This window comes from Pezoporus flaviventris, unplaced genomic scaffold, assembly GCF_033815535.1.
Source record: "Pezoporus flaviventris isolate CSIRO_AGI_PZ_B2104156 unplaced genomic scaffold, CSIRO_AGI_Pfla_v1 ptg000031l, whole genome shotgun sequence".
Lineage (NCBI taxonomy): Eukaryota > Metazoa > Chordata > Aves > Psittaciformes > Psittacidae > Pezoporus > Pezoporus flaviventris.
Genome location: NW_026892579.1, coordinates 50,921,509 through 50,938,917, shown reverse-complemented (window position 1 = coordinate 50,938,917; position 17,409 = coordinate 50,921,509). Strand labels below are relative to the sequence as shown.

The 17,409-nt window shown below is 36.2% G+C and overlaps 1 protein-coding gene across 5 annotated transcripts in view; it reads right to left on the bottom strand.

Annotated features, from left to right (window-relative positions):
- Positions 1 to 17,409, bottom strand: part of SUPT3H (SPT3 homolog, SAGA and STAGA complex component) — a 273,957-nt gene that overhangs the window by 52,981 nt on the left and 203,567 nt on the right. For all 5 annotated transcript variants that reach the window (XM_061460998.1, XM_061460996.1, XM_061460997.1 and 2 more), the window contains exons 7-11: positions 10,472 to 10,547; positions 7,749 to 7,861; positions 7,050 to 7,157; positions 6,278 to 6,466; positions 3,964 to 4,074 (exon numbers count right to left, since the gene is read on the bottom strand). In XM_061460998.1, the coding sequence (XP_061316982.1) occupies positions 3,964 to 4,074; positions 6,278 to 6,466; positions 7,050 to 7,157; positions 7,749 to 7,861; positions 10,472 to 10,547 (597 nt within the window). The remainder of the gene's footprint in view (positions 1 to 3,963; positions 4,075 to 6,277; positions 6,467 to 7,049; positions 7,158 to 7,748; positions 7,862 to 10,471; positions 10,548 to 17,409) is intronic.

The following is a 17,409-nucleotide window of genomic DNA, read 5'->3' as shown; positions in this document are numbered from 1 at the left end:
AACAGATCCAGGTACAGCACATGGAATTGTGTCATCCCACATGATGAAGAGATAAATATTTCCCATTCCTGTCTTGTAAAATTATATGGTGGTATTTTTCAAATCAATGATTTATTTCTCTGCCCCTTGAAAGTCTGGACCAGGCAATACTGAATGCCACCCCATATTGTTAATAGAGAATATATATAGATAAAGTATATGTCTAGACTACCTTAGACATGAGCAGGAGGAGAACCTAGAGCACACTTGCTGCTTTCCATTGTGGCTGGCACTTGGATACAAAACCTAAACACACTAATTATGTTCGTCATTTTGACATAGCTATCAAGGTCAAAATAAATGCAAACAGATCATTTTCACTAATTTAATGTTAGTTCTCATTTACCATATGATTATAAAACTTTCAAAGTGCTCTTTTGGTCCAAACCAACATCCATCAAGTGCTGCTAAAGAATAAATTACATGGCTTAACTCTTCTTTCAGAACTGCCTTATTAGGAACACTTATCACAAAATCAGATGGAAGAGAGGGACAATCATGATGAAACAGAAAAAAAAAAAGGAAAGACATCAGAAAATATCACTGTTCTTGTGTTACAAATACATATAAAGCATCTTAAGAAAGTAGTCCCAAAAGAATACATTTTTTCTGTTGTTTTTTAAAAATAAAATATTCTCCTATATTTGCTTCTTAAACAGAAATAAAATCCAAATTCTATGTATGCAACTGAGCTATTCAGTAGCAAAAGATAAAGCTTGTACTTACACTCAGGTTTTTGGCTTTAGAAGTAACACTAAGATTTTGAAGTGTTCTACAAAATAGAAGTTCTTCACATGATCTCCTTCAGAAATCCTGATCTTTTGGAAAAAAAGTATGTATACATCTGGTAACTAAAATTGATGAGATTCATCTCAGTTCCACCAAGGTTCATCCAGTCAAAACCAGCAAGATTCAGTGAAATCCCAAATAAAACATGAATCACATCAGTACAATTCGACAATAGCAGGATTCTAGCAGAATGCAAAACCATTTTGAGTATTTGAATACAGGTAAACCCAGGTCAACTTTTCCACAAAGCTGAAAAAATGAAGCTGGCTGGAGTCCTATCAGGATGAAGGTGGTGAGGCCCTGGCACAGGTTGCCCAGAGAAGCTGTGGCTGCCCCATCCCTGGCAGTGTTCAAGGCCAGGTTGGATGGGGCTTGGAGCAACCTGGTCAAGTGGAAGGTGTCCCTATTTCTGTAAAAAAAACCCCACACATTTTCTGTAAAAATCATCAACCTAATCTGAAGGATGCTGGAGAAGGAATCTTCATCAGGGACTGTAGCAATAGGACAAGGGGTAATGACTTCAAACTAAAACAGGGGAAGTTCAGGCTGGATATAAGGAAGAAGTTCTTTACTATGAGAGTGGTGAGGTACTGGAACAGGTTGCCAAAATAAGTGATAAATGCTCCACCACTGGCAGTGATCAAGTCCAGTTGGACAGAGCCTTGGGCGACGTGGTTTACTGTGAGGTGTCCTTGCCTACAGAAGTGGGGTTGGACCGAGATGATCTTAAGGTCCTTTCCAACTCTAACTATTCTATGACTCTAACAAAACTAATTTATTTATCTAACAGTCTTGAAATATTTACCTATTAACTTAGAACAATTACATTAATTCTCAGATAGTAACTAACTGGTTCTCGGCTAAACAACCACAGGCTAACTATGACTGCATGCAATAAACACACCTCAATTCTTCTGGGAAAGCTATTCAGACAAGGAAGCAAAGCATACCAGGACACTAACATAGTAAGTGTAATCTTAGATATATACCCAGTTAAACACTGGATGCTAAGTGCAAAACGAATCTTTGTGTATTCAGGAATAGCTCCTTCCTGAAGTATTGAGATACCATTACAATTCCCAGTCAAGTGGATTCTTAGCAATAATTGGTTATTTTTTTTGCATTGGCTAAACTGTCACAAAAGCCCTGTTTCTCTTCCCTTGGGATCCTGAAAAACTGAGAGAAGATAGGTAGATGGGATACAACCAAAATATATACTAATCCATTACAGAAAATTAACCTCTCCTTCTTCGAGAGCTTACTTCTATTCATATTCACACAGGGCATGACTTCAATAACACAGTTCCCTATACAGATATTTATAAGCACACTTTGGAGTCTTCATGCAGTAACAATGACCACTCTGTCTTAATTTGGTAATAATGTAGATGGAGCACTGAGTAATCTCTTGTAATCTACATTATAAATGACTTGCACAACAAATACACTTCAGTGATGTAAAGGTCTGGTGCATGTGTCTAACCAAATATGGCAGGCCTAAACACATACTCTGTAATATGTCGTAAAATGCTTTTCCTGAACTTTTGTATTGAAAAAGGAATTATATCAGAGGTCTAAAACATCTGTACAACCTAGAAGATGACCCAAGATTGCTTGTCTCCTTCTTGGGTTGTTTAGAGGGAACAAGATCTGTTCGTCTCATCAACCCCGTTGACAGCAGGTAATGTCAAACAAATAAGTTATTCAGTTAGTTGTCATGTTTGGCAAGTCTGCAAGATTGCAGGGCATAAAAAAAAAACAACCCAAACCAGAGTATTTTATTATATCTTGTGGTTGCAGAGAAATTTAAAACTTTGGTTAATATTTAACCAAACCACTTTTACTGAGATCAGGGAAGGAAGACTTACCTTTCTGTAACTGTTTACACGAGCTCTTGACTTCTTTACAATAAAATTAAATACATTGTCTGCTTTCAGAAGTTATTGCCATATTCTTACCTACACCCCTCAGCAAGCTTCTGCTAAAGAGACCTACATTTTGGACTAGAAATTCTATCCTACCCTTTATATGATATTAATCTAGCATTTGTGAGTGGAAAAACAGAGAGGTAAAATTATGTAAAAATAATTCATTCCAAATACATATCAACTGCTACTAATAAACAAAATATTTAGTGCCCTTTATAAAAGATGTGAACAGTTTTGACACTGGAAATTCTGACACTAGGAATATTATATCTTCACATATTCTTATTTTCTCTTGTTTCTCACTTCTGACATCAGTTCCAACTATTTCCTTGATATTTATGGTCCTCATGTACTACTGCAAAATTTTTACGTAGACAAATTTCCCAAATTCTGAATAATTTTCTTTACACAAAAATCCCTCCAAAAATGGACAATTTCTTCCTGATTATTAGGCACTCAGATCCAGTTTGGTGGGTCTTGTTTGTTTTTTTCCCTATAATGACTTCTTTCCTGATGTAGATATTCTGAGGTAAGCAAGGATATATGCCACATACAACATCAGATCAGAAGAAAATGACCCCAATTTATGACACTGGAGACAGACTGCTTTCCCATTTTTATCAGCTGAGAAAATTAAACAAAGAATTCGTTTGGCTGCTCTGAACAATGGATTTGCAATTTGCATAGAAAAAATGATGGCAAAACCTCATAACCCATCAGTGTTTTACCACGAGTTCAGTTCTATTACAATTTAGTGGAGGTTCAAAGTTGTGTAAAGAAACCATTTTCTTCTTCCTCCAACCATAAATGTGTCACTTGAGAGTTCAACTTCCAATAGGAGCAGAATCTGACATACAACTAATTTTAGAATATAAAGCGCTCCTCACCATACTGGAATACATATAATTTAAAATAACTGTAAACCTAAACGTTGCAAAAACAGAAAATTCAAACACTAACAAAAAAGCATAATTTATAATTGAAAGAAAATAATATTTAAAAGAAAACAAAAACTTTTTTGTCTTTCCAGAAAGAGACAGAAATTACTAAGTTTTATTTCCCAAGAGAATTATGCCACTTTTATAAAGAAAATTACAGTTACCACAAATTGCTCTCAACAATTCCAAAGCTTCTTCATTTGACCACTTGAAAATCAAAGTTCTTTAAGATTATAAATATAACTTTTTATAACTCTGTTATTACGTACTGTGAATGGGGAAAGGGGGCCAATCTTGTGGCCATAGCGTCGAATGGCCTCTCTGATGTGGCTGGGCTGGATGGCATCGCTTTGAGCCTCTATACCACAGGCTGCAGTGCTCTGCAACAGAAAAACACATAAATTGTTACTAAATCAAAAACACACAACAGACCTACAGTGCATAAAGTATGAAAATAAACCCTTATAAAATAGACCAATTCTTTTTTCCTGAGGATACACATCATTGCTGCCACACACTACATTAGAGAAAAAAAGCTATTAACAAATCAAAAAGGACTTTTACATGAACTTTGCTTAAGAGACCCAAAGAACACCATATTTGTCCTCTTAAATCTTTCCCCTACTGCTGCTGTAGGTTGCAATTGAAAAGAGCAGAAAATGTTCAAACTAAAACGAAAGGGTCAATTAAGTCATACTGCAATAACCACAGAAACTAATTTTAAAACTTTTCAGGCTCTCATTATGATGTCAAGGGGTGGGGAAAATATTGAACAAGTACATGAAGTGGAAAGCAATTTGACACCAAAATCATCGAGTAATATCAGATTGAAATTTGAAGCTGAAACATAGATGTGATACAATGGTGTAAGAGGGATGAAAAAATATTCTAATTACCTCAAACTGGAATGTTTTCAAATGTGAAATGACTTTTTAGATTAAGGATACTAAATCGGAAAAATAAGAATTCATTGCTACTGTCCACTGATTTTACAAAAACATCCCCAGGATTTCAAAAGAAAAAGTTACTCTTGTCTCCTTGCTAGTCAAACTGAAATGTTGGGTTAGGCTCCATAGTGATATGGCTGCTTGCCAGAATTCAGATGACTTATCAGAATGATGGCTGCTTGGTAATAAATTAATGAAAATTATATTAGTGAATGCAGTAAGAATGACAAAACCTTAAACTATACACTGAAGTTTAATGTATACACATACAGGGTCCTCTCATACATTTACACTACATGCTAATGCTTTCCAACTTGGGATATTTTTAGACTCAACTTTTTATTTTCAAGAGTGCTGAGTCCACTGGAGCCTGTGTGTGTATACACAGAATTATTCATAATATGATGGCAGATTCTTGCCTTGCTGATTGACATAAAGGGAATATGAAACTCAAATATTTTCTGCTGGACTGAGTCTTCAGGGACTAAGAATAACATTCTTCACCAATTTGTTTGTCTGAATGCTTCAGTTATATCTAGTATGTACACAACCAAATTGTCATGGGAATATTTCATTAAAAGTGTGCACTTTTTAGAATATATTGTAAAAGGCATCAAGTAAGACACTATGAACTTAAAATTAACTCACAACACTAGTGAAATTTAATGTAGCAAAAACTACATCTCCAGCTAAACTCTTGTTCCTAGGAATTATAATGGAAATCAGCCACAAACCAAAACATAACCAAACATAGAAAAGGAATAGGAAAAAGCAAAAGTCTTCAGAGAGGTTTTTAGGATTCACTAAAGGCTTTCTAAACGGATTAAAATAAGAGCAGAGAGAAGGCTGAACATATGAGGAGTATCTACAGCACTGATGACATCAGATTAAAATAAGAGCAGAGAGAAAGTTGAACATATGAGGAGTATCTACAGCACTGATGACATCAGAAGGGGAAAATATGTATTTTTCTATTTGTCGTCGTAAAAATCACTGGTTCAACTCCGTGAAAAATGAGCATTTGTTTTAGGAGAATAATATTGCACACGAGAAAATAACAAGTCACATTACTGCTTTGCAGCAAAGTGAGTACTGCCATGATACATTATGCAGAGTAGCCCTGCATAGAAGGACTTGGGGATGTTGATCGATGAGAAACTTCACATGAGATGGCTTCAGTGTGCATTTGCAGCCCAGAAAACAACAGTATCCTGGGCAGCATCAAAAAAAAGGAAGTTCAAGGCAGTCACCTAAGGCTGCTAGGAGCAGGAAAATCACAACAATCTCTTTGCCTACTTTGCTTATGCTTTGACCCTCAAAACCTATGCTAGCTGCTACTGTCAGAGAAGGGGTGATTATCTGGGGTCGCGTCTACCACTGCAGCTCTAAATGAGCAGCTCATCTCAGAAGCAGCAGTTGCTACCTCAACAAAATACGTTTGCCAGCGTTATCGAGAAGCTTTAGCATAGTTCTGATGGAAAAACCACCAAACCACACATCTGGCTTGAGAATAATATTGGTAGTCAATATGTGGTAAAGATTAAAATTAGTATTTAAAATGAGACATGCTACTTCTTGAAGACGTGTTAATTTCTTTTTCTATTTTTTTTTTTTCCCAGACTTGTGCACCAAATACCTTTTTTCTTTTCCTTTGTTTGGATTTGGTAGAGTCCTGTCCAATTCCACCATTTCCCAGGGCTCCTGATGGGGTTTTTCCAAGGTATTGCTGTCCTGCTGATGCTGGGGGTGTGGGTGTAGGAGGTGGTGTGTTTTCAGGAGAGTCAAGACTTGTCTTCACACTTGTAGATTGCCCTAAGAGATGTGGCTATAAAAGCAAGATGTCAAACGGTCATTATAAAATCAAATCACAAAAAAAACAACCAACCAACCAACCAAACCCAACTTATTGCCTACTTAGATTTACACTTGGAAGAGATGTAATACAGAATTCACTTTGCTCATTCTAGAGGTTACTATAATACATGTATTGTAGCAATGCATGCAATGCAGCACTTATTGCACTTGTCACTGTTGAAAACTTTAATCTCCAAAGCTACAACAGAGAGCACCATCAATACAGAGAAGGAATTTCCACCCAAGAAAAGAGGATTTAGGTTTAAATATAAAGATGCTGCTAAGAATTTAATATTTGGAGCTATAATTTAACGTCTTTCTGTCAAAATCCATAACTTCATAGAATCATAGAATAGTACAGGTTGGAAGGGACCACGTTGCTCAAAGTCCCATCCAACCTGGCCTTGAACACTTCCAAGGATGTTCATAAACTGCATAACAGAAGTCTTCATCAACACTAGATTTAAGAACAGCTACTCTGAAAGCAACAAACTACCATATACATGTAAAATTAAAACATAAAATGCATTAGTATGTGAAAAAGCAAGATTTACCTCAGCAGAATTGTGATACTGTATGAAAGTGGCAGATATGGCATGACTGAACGGGTCACCAGCTTTCGGAGCCATGTCCTGCTTAACCAGAAGGGCCAAGTCCACCAACTGGAGGGGCAAGAACAGGTTTGCTGACATAGTACTTACTATAAATGCCATGGTAACAAAGAAGTGAGAGGGAGTCGTGAGTTGAGGCCAATTATTCTTAGTGTTTCTCAGTTGAAAACAAACTTTTCAGAGATATATCACCCTAAGAAACCTTTTTGTTCCACTTTTGTAAATATATGGAGTAATCTATCTACCCAAGAGGGCTTAGCTTGGCACTAAGGTAAAATTTGTTTTCCAGGAAATCCTTCTTTTTAATCCAATTGTGCAATGGGGTTGAATGAGCCTCAGCACACTGCCAAAGGTCACATAGCAAACTATGTGGTTTCAGTTTGGACTTGAATAAAGTTCGTGCTGGACTCCACTCTCCTCTGTAACCATTATAAAACACTTCTATTTGTGTATCAGATGGATGAATTCAGTGTAGTATGCATCTGTCACACTGTAAATTGAAAGACAGACAGGAATCCAGTTACCTTGGTTAGCTGAAGTAGTGACTACATGCTTCTGAAGGGGCTTACAACACAATTACCTGAGGCTGAAGTACACCCAAGAGTAACTAATTTTGTTTGCTCAATGAGTATACTCTCTTACCTGGGCCACAGTCTCATATGCTAAATATGCCAAAATTTCCATTGCAACTGCATTTGGCTTTATTTCCATACTGCTACAGTCCAACCAGTCACGAAACTTGGATGCTTTCTTTGCTGTCAGTTAAAATCATAAGGGGAGAAGGAAAAGTTAACAACAGGAAGGCCAAAAGAATGCATTCTTGTGGGTCACAGAAAATAACACAGACATGAAACCAGGAGTGTTAACATGAATTATCAAAATGGAACTAGTAGGGAAGAACATATTTAATACAAAACATTTTGGTGACCCATAAGCAGCATGGATAAATATACACTATTAATCAATCATACAGGAGATTTCAGAACAAGGGAGGATCTACCTCAAAAGACTGCAGACAGGAGAAACCTAAAACAATTGCATCACATCTTTGATGAATAAAAGAAATCACTAGAATAAATCAATGCAAATATGAGTCTGGATAAAATGATACAATAGTGAAGACAAATGAAGAAGGACAGAACTGGGATAAGGTGTTGACAAGCCAGCCAATATGATTTGTAGATGAGTGCTTTTAAAATCTGCCTTAGATATAAGAAATAAGGATAGATGTAGATCTGCAAATGAACAACATTCATATGAGAACTTCACACTGCTAACAGATGAAGTAACTTAGGAGGAAGTACAGAGAAAAATATAATAGAAAGAACCATGACATTTGCTAAGAGAGTTAAAGGAGGAAAAAAAGGATGATCTTACTTAGGTCAGTGGTGGACAAGCTGATCACAGAAATCTGTAGAGATTTAGACAGAAAGGAGCTAGTAATATAGAAGTCTTAATGAGGGTTGTTTGTGAAGGCAGGACAACCCAAATAGAGTAGATAAAACGTGGAAGAATCATTTGAAATGTTCTTTTCAAATAGTCTTCAACAAGGACTAAAAAGCTAAAAACAAGTCAGGTACTAAACCGAAAACAGGTGTAAAGAGTGGTTATTTTTGCAGGAGGGAATGGAAGGCTACATCAGGTCGCTAAAGACAGAAAAAAAAACCCAAAACAAAAACCAAAGGAAGAGAAGCATGCAGGTGACAGCAGGACCACAAAATGTACCCTACAATTTAGATTTGTAATCCTGTAGTACTTTATCCTAAGATGGGCCGTTTCTTTTGCATGTCTTTAAAGGTGGACAGAAACATGGGGAGCTGCGATTATTAATATATATTGTTAAAACAGGCTTCTCCAAGTTCCTTCCAGGTTTATTCTTTTGTGACACAGTTTTCATGGGTTTATATTACAGTAAAAAGGGTTTATAACTGTAAACATAGCAATACATTTTTTTTTTTTTTTACTAAAAGCTAAGAAACTAAGTAAAACCAGCTTTTGTACTAGTTTTGAATGTTCTGTATGGCCTTAGTATGTTCCATCTAGTTGAGTTCATATTATGCAATTGAATTTGTGCATAAATCTCTCTTGCTAGTATTTTGTAAGCCCTGTAAATTCTCTTATTCTTTTATGACATTAAATGTCAGTGAAAAAGAACTGTATAGAAATGGTCATTTAAAAATACTGCGAAAATACCATTAAGATATTTTTATAGATCACAGTCGCCTGGTCTGCAACATTCAATTTTATTTCTCAGATTTAAGATTTCTATTTGTTCTGAATCCAGATGATAATTTTTTTAGGTTTTAAAAATGATTCTATCACAAACCTCTCATTTCCTGTAGTCACCCTAATCTGAAGTATCATTTATCTAATGGCTCACAGATGTGTGATGCCAAATTGTAACTGAGCTTACAAAACATACTGAGTTAGGAAAAGAAATGCTTACAAAACATGTTTTCCTACATTTGCTGACATTTGCTGATACAGAACAGTATCTCAGATGTGTCACTTATTTGCCATAAATTAGTCACTCTTTCTTTGAGTTCAAAAAGAACAAGATAAGGTCTCTCACTTAAAGACACCATTGTGTTGAAGTCTGTGTCGTAGGATCATGTGCTGTTTTGTCATGATTTTTACTGGCTCCTTCACCTCACTTTCTCTGACATTTGACCTAAAACCTTAGTCATTACTTAACCGCTTCTGTAATGATGTTTTGCTACATGATCAAGCCCATTAATTTACAGCTCATTATAGTTGTGGCCCACAAGTACTTCTAGTAAGTTGGTTTTCAGTGCTAGTAAAGCCCTAATTCTGTCATCATGTTATTAGTGTTGGAATGGCGTATACTGATGAATTTGGCTAATGTTGAACAAATTCCACAGCAGGAGCTTACAGCTTAAAATAGAAAATACTCTTTAGTACTAAAGTTCTTTGTGTCTCTGCGGACAGGGAAATAAAAGCAAAACTTGCTGCTCTTCTCTAATTTTAGATGCATTCCGGAAAACCTGCAACCATGAAACTTTGCTAATATGCTGACTATAACACCACTGCGACGGACTTCAGGCAAGTATGGCTGTTTTAATCCATTAACTCTTTACCAGTTCGATCTTCGCAGTCTTCCCCAGCAGCACAGCATTTGAGCATTATAGAAAGCTTGGTAAATATTCAAATAAAACACTCTGCCTGGCAGACTGGAACTATGATAAATTAACTGTTCCCACGAGTTTTGCAGACAAAGAATTTAAAGTGCTATGATTGCGGATGAAACAAAAGTGCTTTCAAAAAACATGAGGTTCTGCTGTGTTCTCTATTACATGAAATAATAATCAAACATCTTAATACAGGGCAGCCATTATAATACTTACAAAAACTCAATTGCCGACTCTCACAGAATTCTGCATACTGGACCGAGTCCATCATTCGTGTTTGTCTTTCTGCTCTCTGACAAAAGAGTAGAAGTACATCATGTACTTGTTCCAACAAGAACTTCATTCCACAAAAGAAATTACAGCGCCAAAGTGCCCCTGCCATAACCTTGAAGTAACCCTCCAAAATTAAACATGCATTGGCCAAGTTAAGATGCAGAAACATAAACCACAGGTTGGTTATTAGTCTTGTGAGTTAAATTTCCCAGAGGGACATGTCAATTCTTATTTTAAATATCTGCTTGTACACTGCTCACCTATGACAGACAGTGACAAGGGCTGAGACAGGAAACGTGCTGAGCACTCTTGCCCTGACCAAGGTGCGCATTTAAACTAAGGCACATGAGTAGACTGCCTACCACTGATGAAATTGAAATTGCAGAGTTATTTAATCTACTAGAAAACTAAAGAGCTGTTGATAAGCATATCTGAAGAGAGGCTACAACCAGCATTTGGCCTTAGCAGTTTCTCAAATAAAAAAAAAAAGAAAAAAAAAAGAAAATTATTATCGCAAATACACTTTCTTCCTCTATTTTCTGCCTTTCAGGTCATTCTTCTATGACAGACCAATCCATTAGTTATGAGATCTTGTTGAGAGTCAACATGTTCAATTTAGTTGTAAACACCACCTGTGCAGGAACATACCTGGATATTCTTTCTTTCTTTTATTCTTTACCCAGTCAATCATCTCTACTGTACTTTTACTCATCAGGATAGAAACTGTTCTACTTGGGCATTTTTCAGTTCTCCTATGCATACTTCTGACATCTTGACTATATTTTGTGGAGCTGCCATTTCAGATTAGTAAAAATTTTCAGTTAATCTATTCCATCAAGACATTAAGTAAGTCTAGATTGATTTTGCATCCTTTAAAAATAATTTTCATGATATATGCCATAACCTCAACCCTCACCTAACATAAGAGAGATCTGTTTTGTCTCTGTATTAATTCAGCCATACTTTTGAAGACAAAAGGCACCACCAGAATCATCTAATCTGAACTTCTGCACTGCACACGGCCCTTCTCACATAATACATTCTAGAAATGGCAGTCCTAGAATTTCTTGCGTAATTTTACCACACATTATAGAAAGGAATCTAATTTGGGTTTAATTTTTTCACATATTAACAGAGAACTCCTTCATGTAATTTAAAATGCTAACTTTTTATGCAATAGGGTTTACATTTCATAATCATTTATGCCTTTGTTTACCCGTGATAAATTAGTAGTTGGCTACTGCCAGGTAATACTGAAATTATTAACTCTAGGTGGGTAACCAAACACACTGAGCTTCTTTATGACAAGATTGTCTTGAATTTTACATGGAAATGTGGAGGCTTGCAGAACTGTTGCTTGATATCCCTTCCCAACAACACTCTCTCTAGAGGTCTCTATTCCAACCTCCACCTTAAAGAGGCCTATTGCCAACACTAGATGAAGTGAGCTATGGCTTTCTCTAGCAAAGTATTGAAAACCTCCAAGGACAGACATTATATGTCTCCTCTGGGTAATCTGCCCTAGTGTTGAACTAGTAAAAAAGATTTCTAACATGCCACTTGAAACTACCAACAAGCAACAACTTGTGGTTGTTCCAACCTGCATTATTCTACCCAGCACTACTAAGAAAAATTTAGTTCTATGTTTCTTAATTTATGCTTGGCTTTTTTTATACTTCTGAACACCTACAGGAAAAGAAAGGGAGATAGACTAAATTAGAGGTCATTGAAGAAATAATAGCTTAAAATGTTCACGACCAGAATTAAGAATGTATTTCACACAGGGCTTAGGGTCAACCAAAAGAGTGTATCTCAAAAAAGTCAAGGTATAAAACCATAAGCATCATACACACCCTTCCCTCCATGTATACACTATGCCATAACTGAATTGTGGTTGAAGTAGCACTGAAGTTGATAGTTTGGTTTGAATACGTGCTTGAAGTTTGTTTACTTCAACAGAGCAGGTATGATTTTCACAAGGTAAGGATCTGGTCTCTAGAAAAGATTAAATCCTTCATGTATCAAAGGCAGGAAGAAGCAGTTAGATTAAAGAGAATGATTATCCTCTTCAGAAGCAGACTCAAGCCTCTCAAAGAAGAAAAGCAAATTGCCTTAAACATTAAGGAAACAAATATAGCTATCTTTCAAACAGTAATTCATTTAATAAATCATTACACCTGGTAAGAACAGAACCATAACTAAGGATACAAAGTAGTATCAGGAGACGCTGATGGCAGCAGGACTACTTCTGCAGTGAGCCCGTACAGCTGAAGAAACCATGCACAAAGAAGGTGAAGTATAGGTGTGCTCACATTAAGGACAGAAATCGCCAAGGAAAAAAACCAACCACATACACACAAATTTTGCCATAACTCCCTGAGTTCCCTTATAAAAAATGAAACAAAAAAATATCAATCATCAAAGGTTTACTAAAAGAAAGGTGTTGCTGAGGGATTTTCATTTCTCCTACAAATTGTCTACAGTAGTTGTTTCAATACAGGACTTAATTTTGTTCTTAATATACTAAATGAATGCTCAAACTTACTTTTTCTCTGTATGGATTTTTTCTTAATGTAGTAAAATTACCTGTGTACCTGTGAAAAAAAATTGCTTTTCCCCTCTAATTCTCCTCTCTAAAAGAAGTCTTTCTTACAGGTGGGTTCTACAGTGATGGGCTAAATCATTCTAAGATACAATAGCTTTTAAAATAAATACCTGTATTTTCTTCCTAATACACTTTAAAAGAACCCCCACATCATGGCATGGAAATGTACAGTTCAAGGTATAAGAATAGCCATTCCATCAGTCCTACCAGTTTTAGAATAGTCTATAAATAACCAGCAAATGCAGGCGAAATATACAAAGGTATATTATCTTTACGGAAATACCAAAGCAGAAGACAACAGCAGATCATCTTTCCTCTTCACTTTACAAGAGTACAGCCAGTAATCATTTTCTCTTACATTATCCCTGCTTTGGAAAAATTTAATGCTGCCTTGCATCTACATTTCTAAGGTATATTCCATAAACTGAAAATCAATCAATAACATGGGATAAAAAGGGAGAAGAAAGAGTGAGCATTTTACTGTGAACACAGTGTTTCTCCAGGCCAAAGGAGTTTAAAGGAAACAGCATTCGGTGATGGGAAGTGACAATAAGTTTGTGAAAATGCCATAAGCTGTAAGCAATGCTTTAAGTCTTAAAAATACTCACTTGCTTTTTTTTTTACAGTCATTTTTGAACTTTTTTTTCTTTCCATGAGAACAAGAAATCACACAGGATGATTTAACTCAGAAATAACTTTAGTTTTATACAAGTGAAATTTTCCAAATTCTATTCTTGGAAGGAACAGCAAATGACTCCAACAGGATTGAAGTCCTCTTTCATCAGTATAAAAGCAATTGGCTGGGAATCTTTCCTGCATGAAGAAACACTGACACCCCTAACGATATGCCTCCTTGAAGTAATCTTAGCTTGAAACCAGATACAATAAATAACATCAATGACACTGCTCTACTGGTTTATCAAAAGAATTAAAAACGTATTGTTTTTACTCCCTCTATAGTAGTACTAGTCAGTCTAAGAAGTTAAGAAGCTGAGTTATGTGGTGTACAGCAGAGTTAAAATACTTTGAATGCTTTCCTTGGAACATGCTGAAGGCTGCAGTAGATAGGACCTGGCACAGTAAATGTGTGCTTAGTCTTCCAAAAAAATGTGTTGCATTATATCTTTCTTTCAGCATGAAGAACTAAAAAGGAAGACTAAAAAAAGAAAGGAAAGAAAAGGCAGAGTTGCATGCTGTCACCTACCATCCAAGATGAAAAATAATCTTATTTTGATTCCATTTTAAAGCTTTCACACTTGACATATAAAGCTCTTTGTGTGGGGGGAAGGCAAGAAGCCAAACGTTAACTTGCTTACCAACTCTTCTGCGTTTGAAGGAAATGTGCCGAGTAGCTGCTAAACTGGAACATTTGAAAAACGTATGCAGCATGGCTGGACACCCCTGTGTTTGGCAACAATATTAATGATGAAGATGTTGGCTTCCCAAACTGCTTGAATATTAATATTGTGGCTTGACTTCCTGATTTCCTTTGCTAAAGACCTCTTCATTGTGCATCTATCACAGTGCCAAAGGAGCTAGGTGGCTACCCCAGGGAAAAATCAAAGTTGCCCTGCAATGATTGATATTACTAAAAGAATATGCTAAATATTCATTATTATTATTATTATCATCATTATTTAGACTAGAGAATAACAGGGCACTGTATGCTGTACCAAAAAACCCAAAAAGTAATTTGAGGAATGAAATATAAGATAGCTCAATATTGAAGAGTTTACAAATACGCTGAAAATACAGTTTTACTCTTCGATATCTAGAAATCATCTGAGGATTATCACTATCTGAAGATTTTTGTTACATAAAGGAAAAATGTATTTACTCTTCTGAGAATCACTTGAATTAGTAAGCAAAGAAAAAAAGGGTTTTAAGAGTAAGCATTTTCAAAGATCAAGCTTACTTAGAGTTTTGTACAGAAAATAAAAATGCCACTTGGGGAAAGATCAATAGCTTTTGTGATGTAATACCTGATTTGTCTATAAAGAACAGACATACAGGGAATTTTTATAATTTTTACCGACCCCTTATAGAACATACCATACATTCTGCAGTAACCATTAACCTGAACAAGTCTGCATAGCAAACTTGAGGCCTTTGATGTAGTACTGGTTTTGAGCGCTCGTGTGTTTAGTACAAAGTTCCCAATAATAGAAGAAAAAATGAGGTCTTTTTCTGTCAGACCAAGGTGATCCCCAGTTTAATGTATTTCACAGTTATAACTAGTAAGAACAGTTTTTCTTTTATCTCTACAGTATTATTAACCCCATTCCCCATGAATAAACAGAGTTTAAGACCTTAAGAACCTTAAAAACCTTAACTATTACACAGATGTTAAGGATCCACAACTGTAAATGATATGAAACTAAGCTGTGGATTACGACAAATATTAATTACACCTTTTTTAAATATAATTTTCCATTACAAAAAATTGGTGATTTTCTGACCAGGGACAAAAGATGGGGTTTCACTCAAACAAGTTAGATCTCTGCAGTATCCTAATTAGTCACCTAAAGTCCCTTTACAGTAAGAAAGATATTGGGCACTTTTAGAGAGCAATTTCAAGCTAAACTAGAGGTTAAAATAAGTCAGATGAATGACATCTATGAATTCGTCTAAAATTCATCAACTGCATACATCAGGGGTACAGACACTTGCGTAGGTCTACATGCCTACAGTACAGACATCCTCAGAAAAGCAAGATGAATTCTACTCTGGTCAATGAAGAACACCATTGAGGGATAAGCAAAAGCCAAGACTAAAGAATGACTCAGTCATTTTGTTCCTGTTCTGATCTCAAGGCAAAGCAATGCAAATGTATACAAAGGCGGCTCTGTACCCTGTCTGTGTGTTAACTCCATTCATCTTCCCCAAAGTATGCAAAATGTATCCTAACGAAGTATGTGCAGATAAGCAGGGGGAAAAGAGCTGGCAAAACTACTTAAAATTACGTAGAAATTTTGAGGGAATTATGAGAAAAGAAAGCAAATGAAATTGAACAGACAATAACAAAATGAATGGATTAATTCCCAGCAGTCATGATCTCATTGCTTAAGGAATAAATAAAATTCACCTCCTGATGGGGACTCACAGCCCCTGCAATACTTTGCCCTTGAAAATACGCAAATTCTACACATACTGTATTTATTTGAACCAGCTCCATATCATGTCCAAATTCCTTGTCTAAATTTATTACTGCTAGTCTGAAAAGTGAAGCTGGAACCTGCACACAAAACATTTCCATTTCACAGAATACCCTTGATTTTTACAGTAAAATATTTTTTTTATGCTATAATAAGTATTGTCATGAATTTTGTAAAACTATGTGTTAAAATCATGGCTATCTTCTACCTTTTTTTTTTTTGCTTTTCAAAAAATTTTAAATGATTTTGGATAAACTTTGCTACCAAACTTCAAAAGTTATGTGGGATTTATTAATATATTAACACAAGTGACCTTCCCTCGCTTTTCTGGTTAAGGATACTGTAACACCTTTCTGTGGTTTCCATCTGGCTGTACATCAAAAAGTTTTCACACCAGTTTAATATTAGGATACCTTTATGTCTTCTAGACAGCATTCTTCTGAGCACTTATCCGGATCTTGTATCAATTCATAGATGAGGTTCATATAAACAGCTTTAGCACCCACAAGTAAAGCCTGAAGTCATCAAAACAGGCATCACTGCATTGTCTGGGAGATACAAACAGCAAAGCAGCCCCTTTTGCCTAATGAGTTTCAGTTTTCTTCTTTTATTTGCAGTCAAAATCAGTGTCGTGGTTTAAGCCCAGTTGGCTACGCAGCTTGCTCAGTCACTCCTGCTCTCTTTCTTGCCCCCACTCCCAGAGGGATGGGGAGGAGTATAGAAAGAATGTAACTCCCACAGTTTGAGATAAGAACAGTCCAGTAACTAAGGTATAACACAAACCACTACTGCTACCACCAATAATAATAATGATAAGGGAAATAACAAGGGGAGAGAATACAATAGCTCACCACCTGCTGACTGATACCCAGCCCGACACTAGCAGCGATCTTACTATTCTGGGTAACTGTCCTCAGTTTATATAGTGGACATGACGTGCTATGGTATGGAATAACCGTTTGGCTAGTTTGGGTCAGATGTCCTGTCTCTGCTTCCTTCCGGCTTCCCCTCCTCCCTGCGGCAGAGCATGAGACTCAGAAATTCCTTGGTCAGAGTAAACATTACTGAGCAACAACTAAAAGCATCGGTGTTATCAGCGTTGTTCCCAGGCCAAAAGTCAA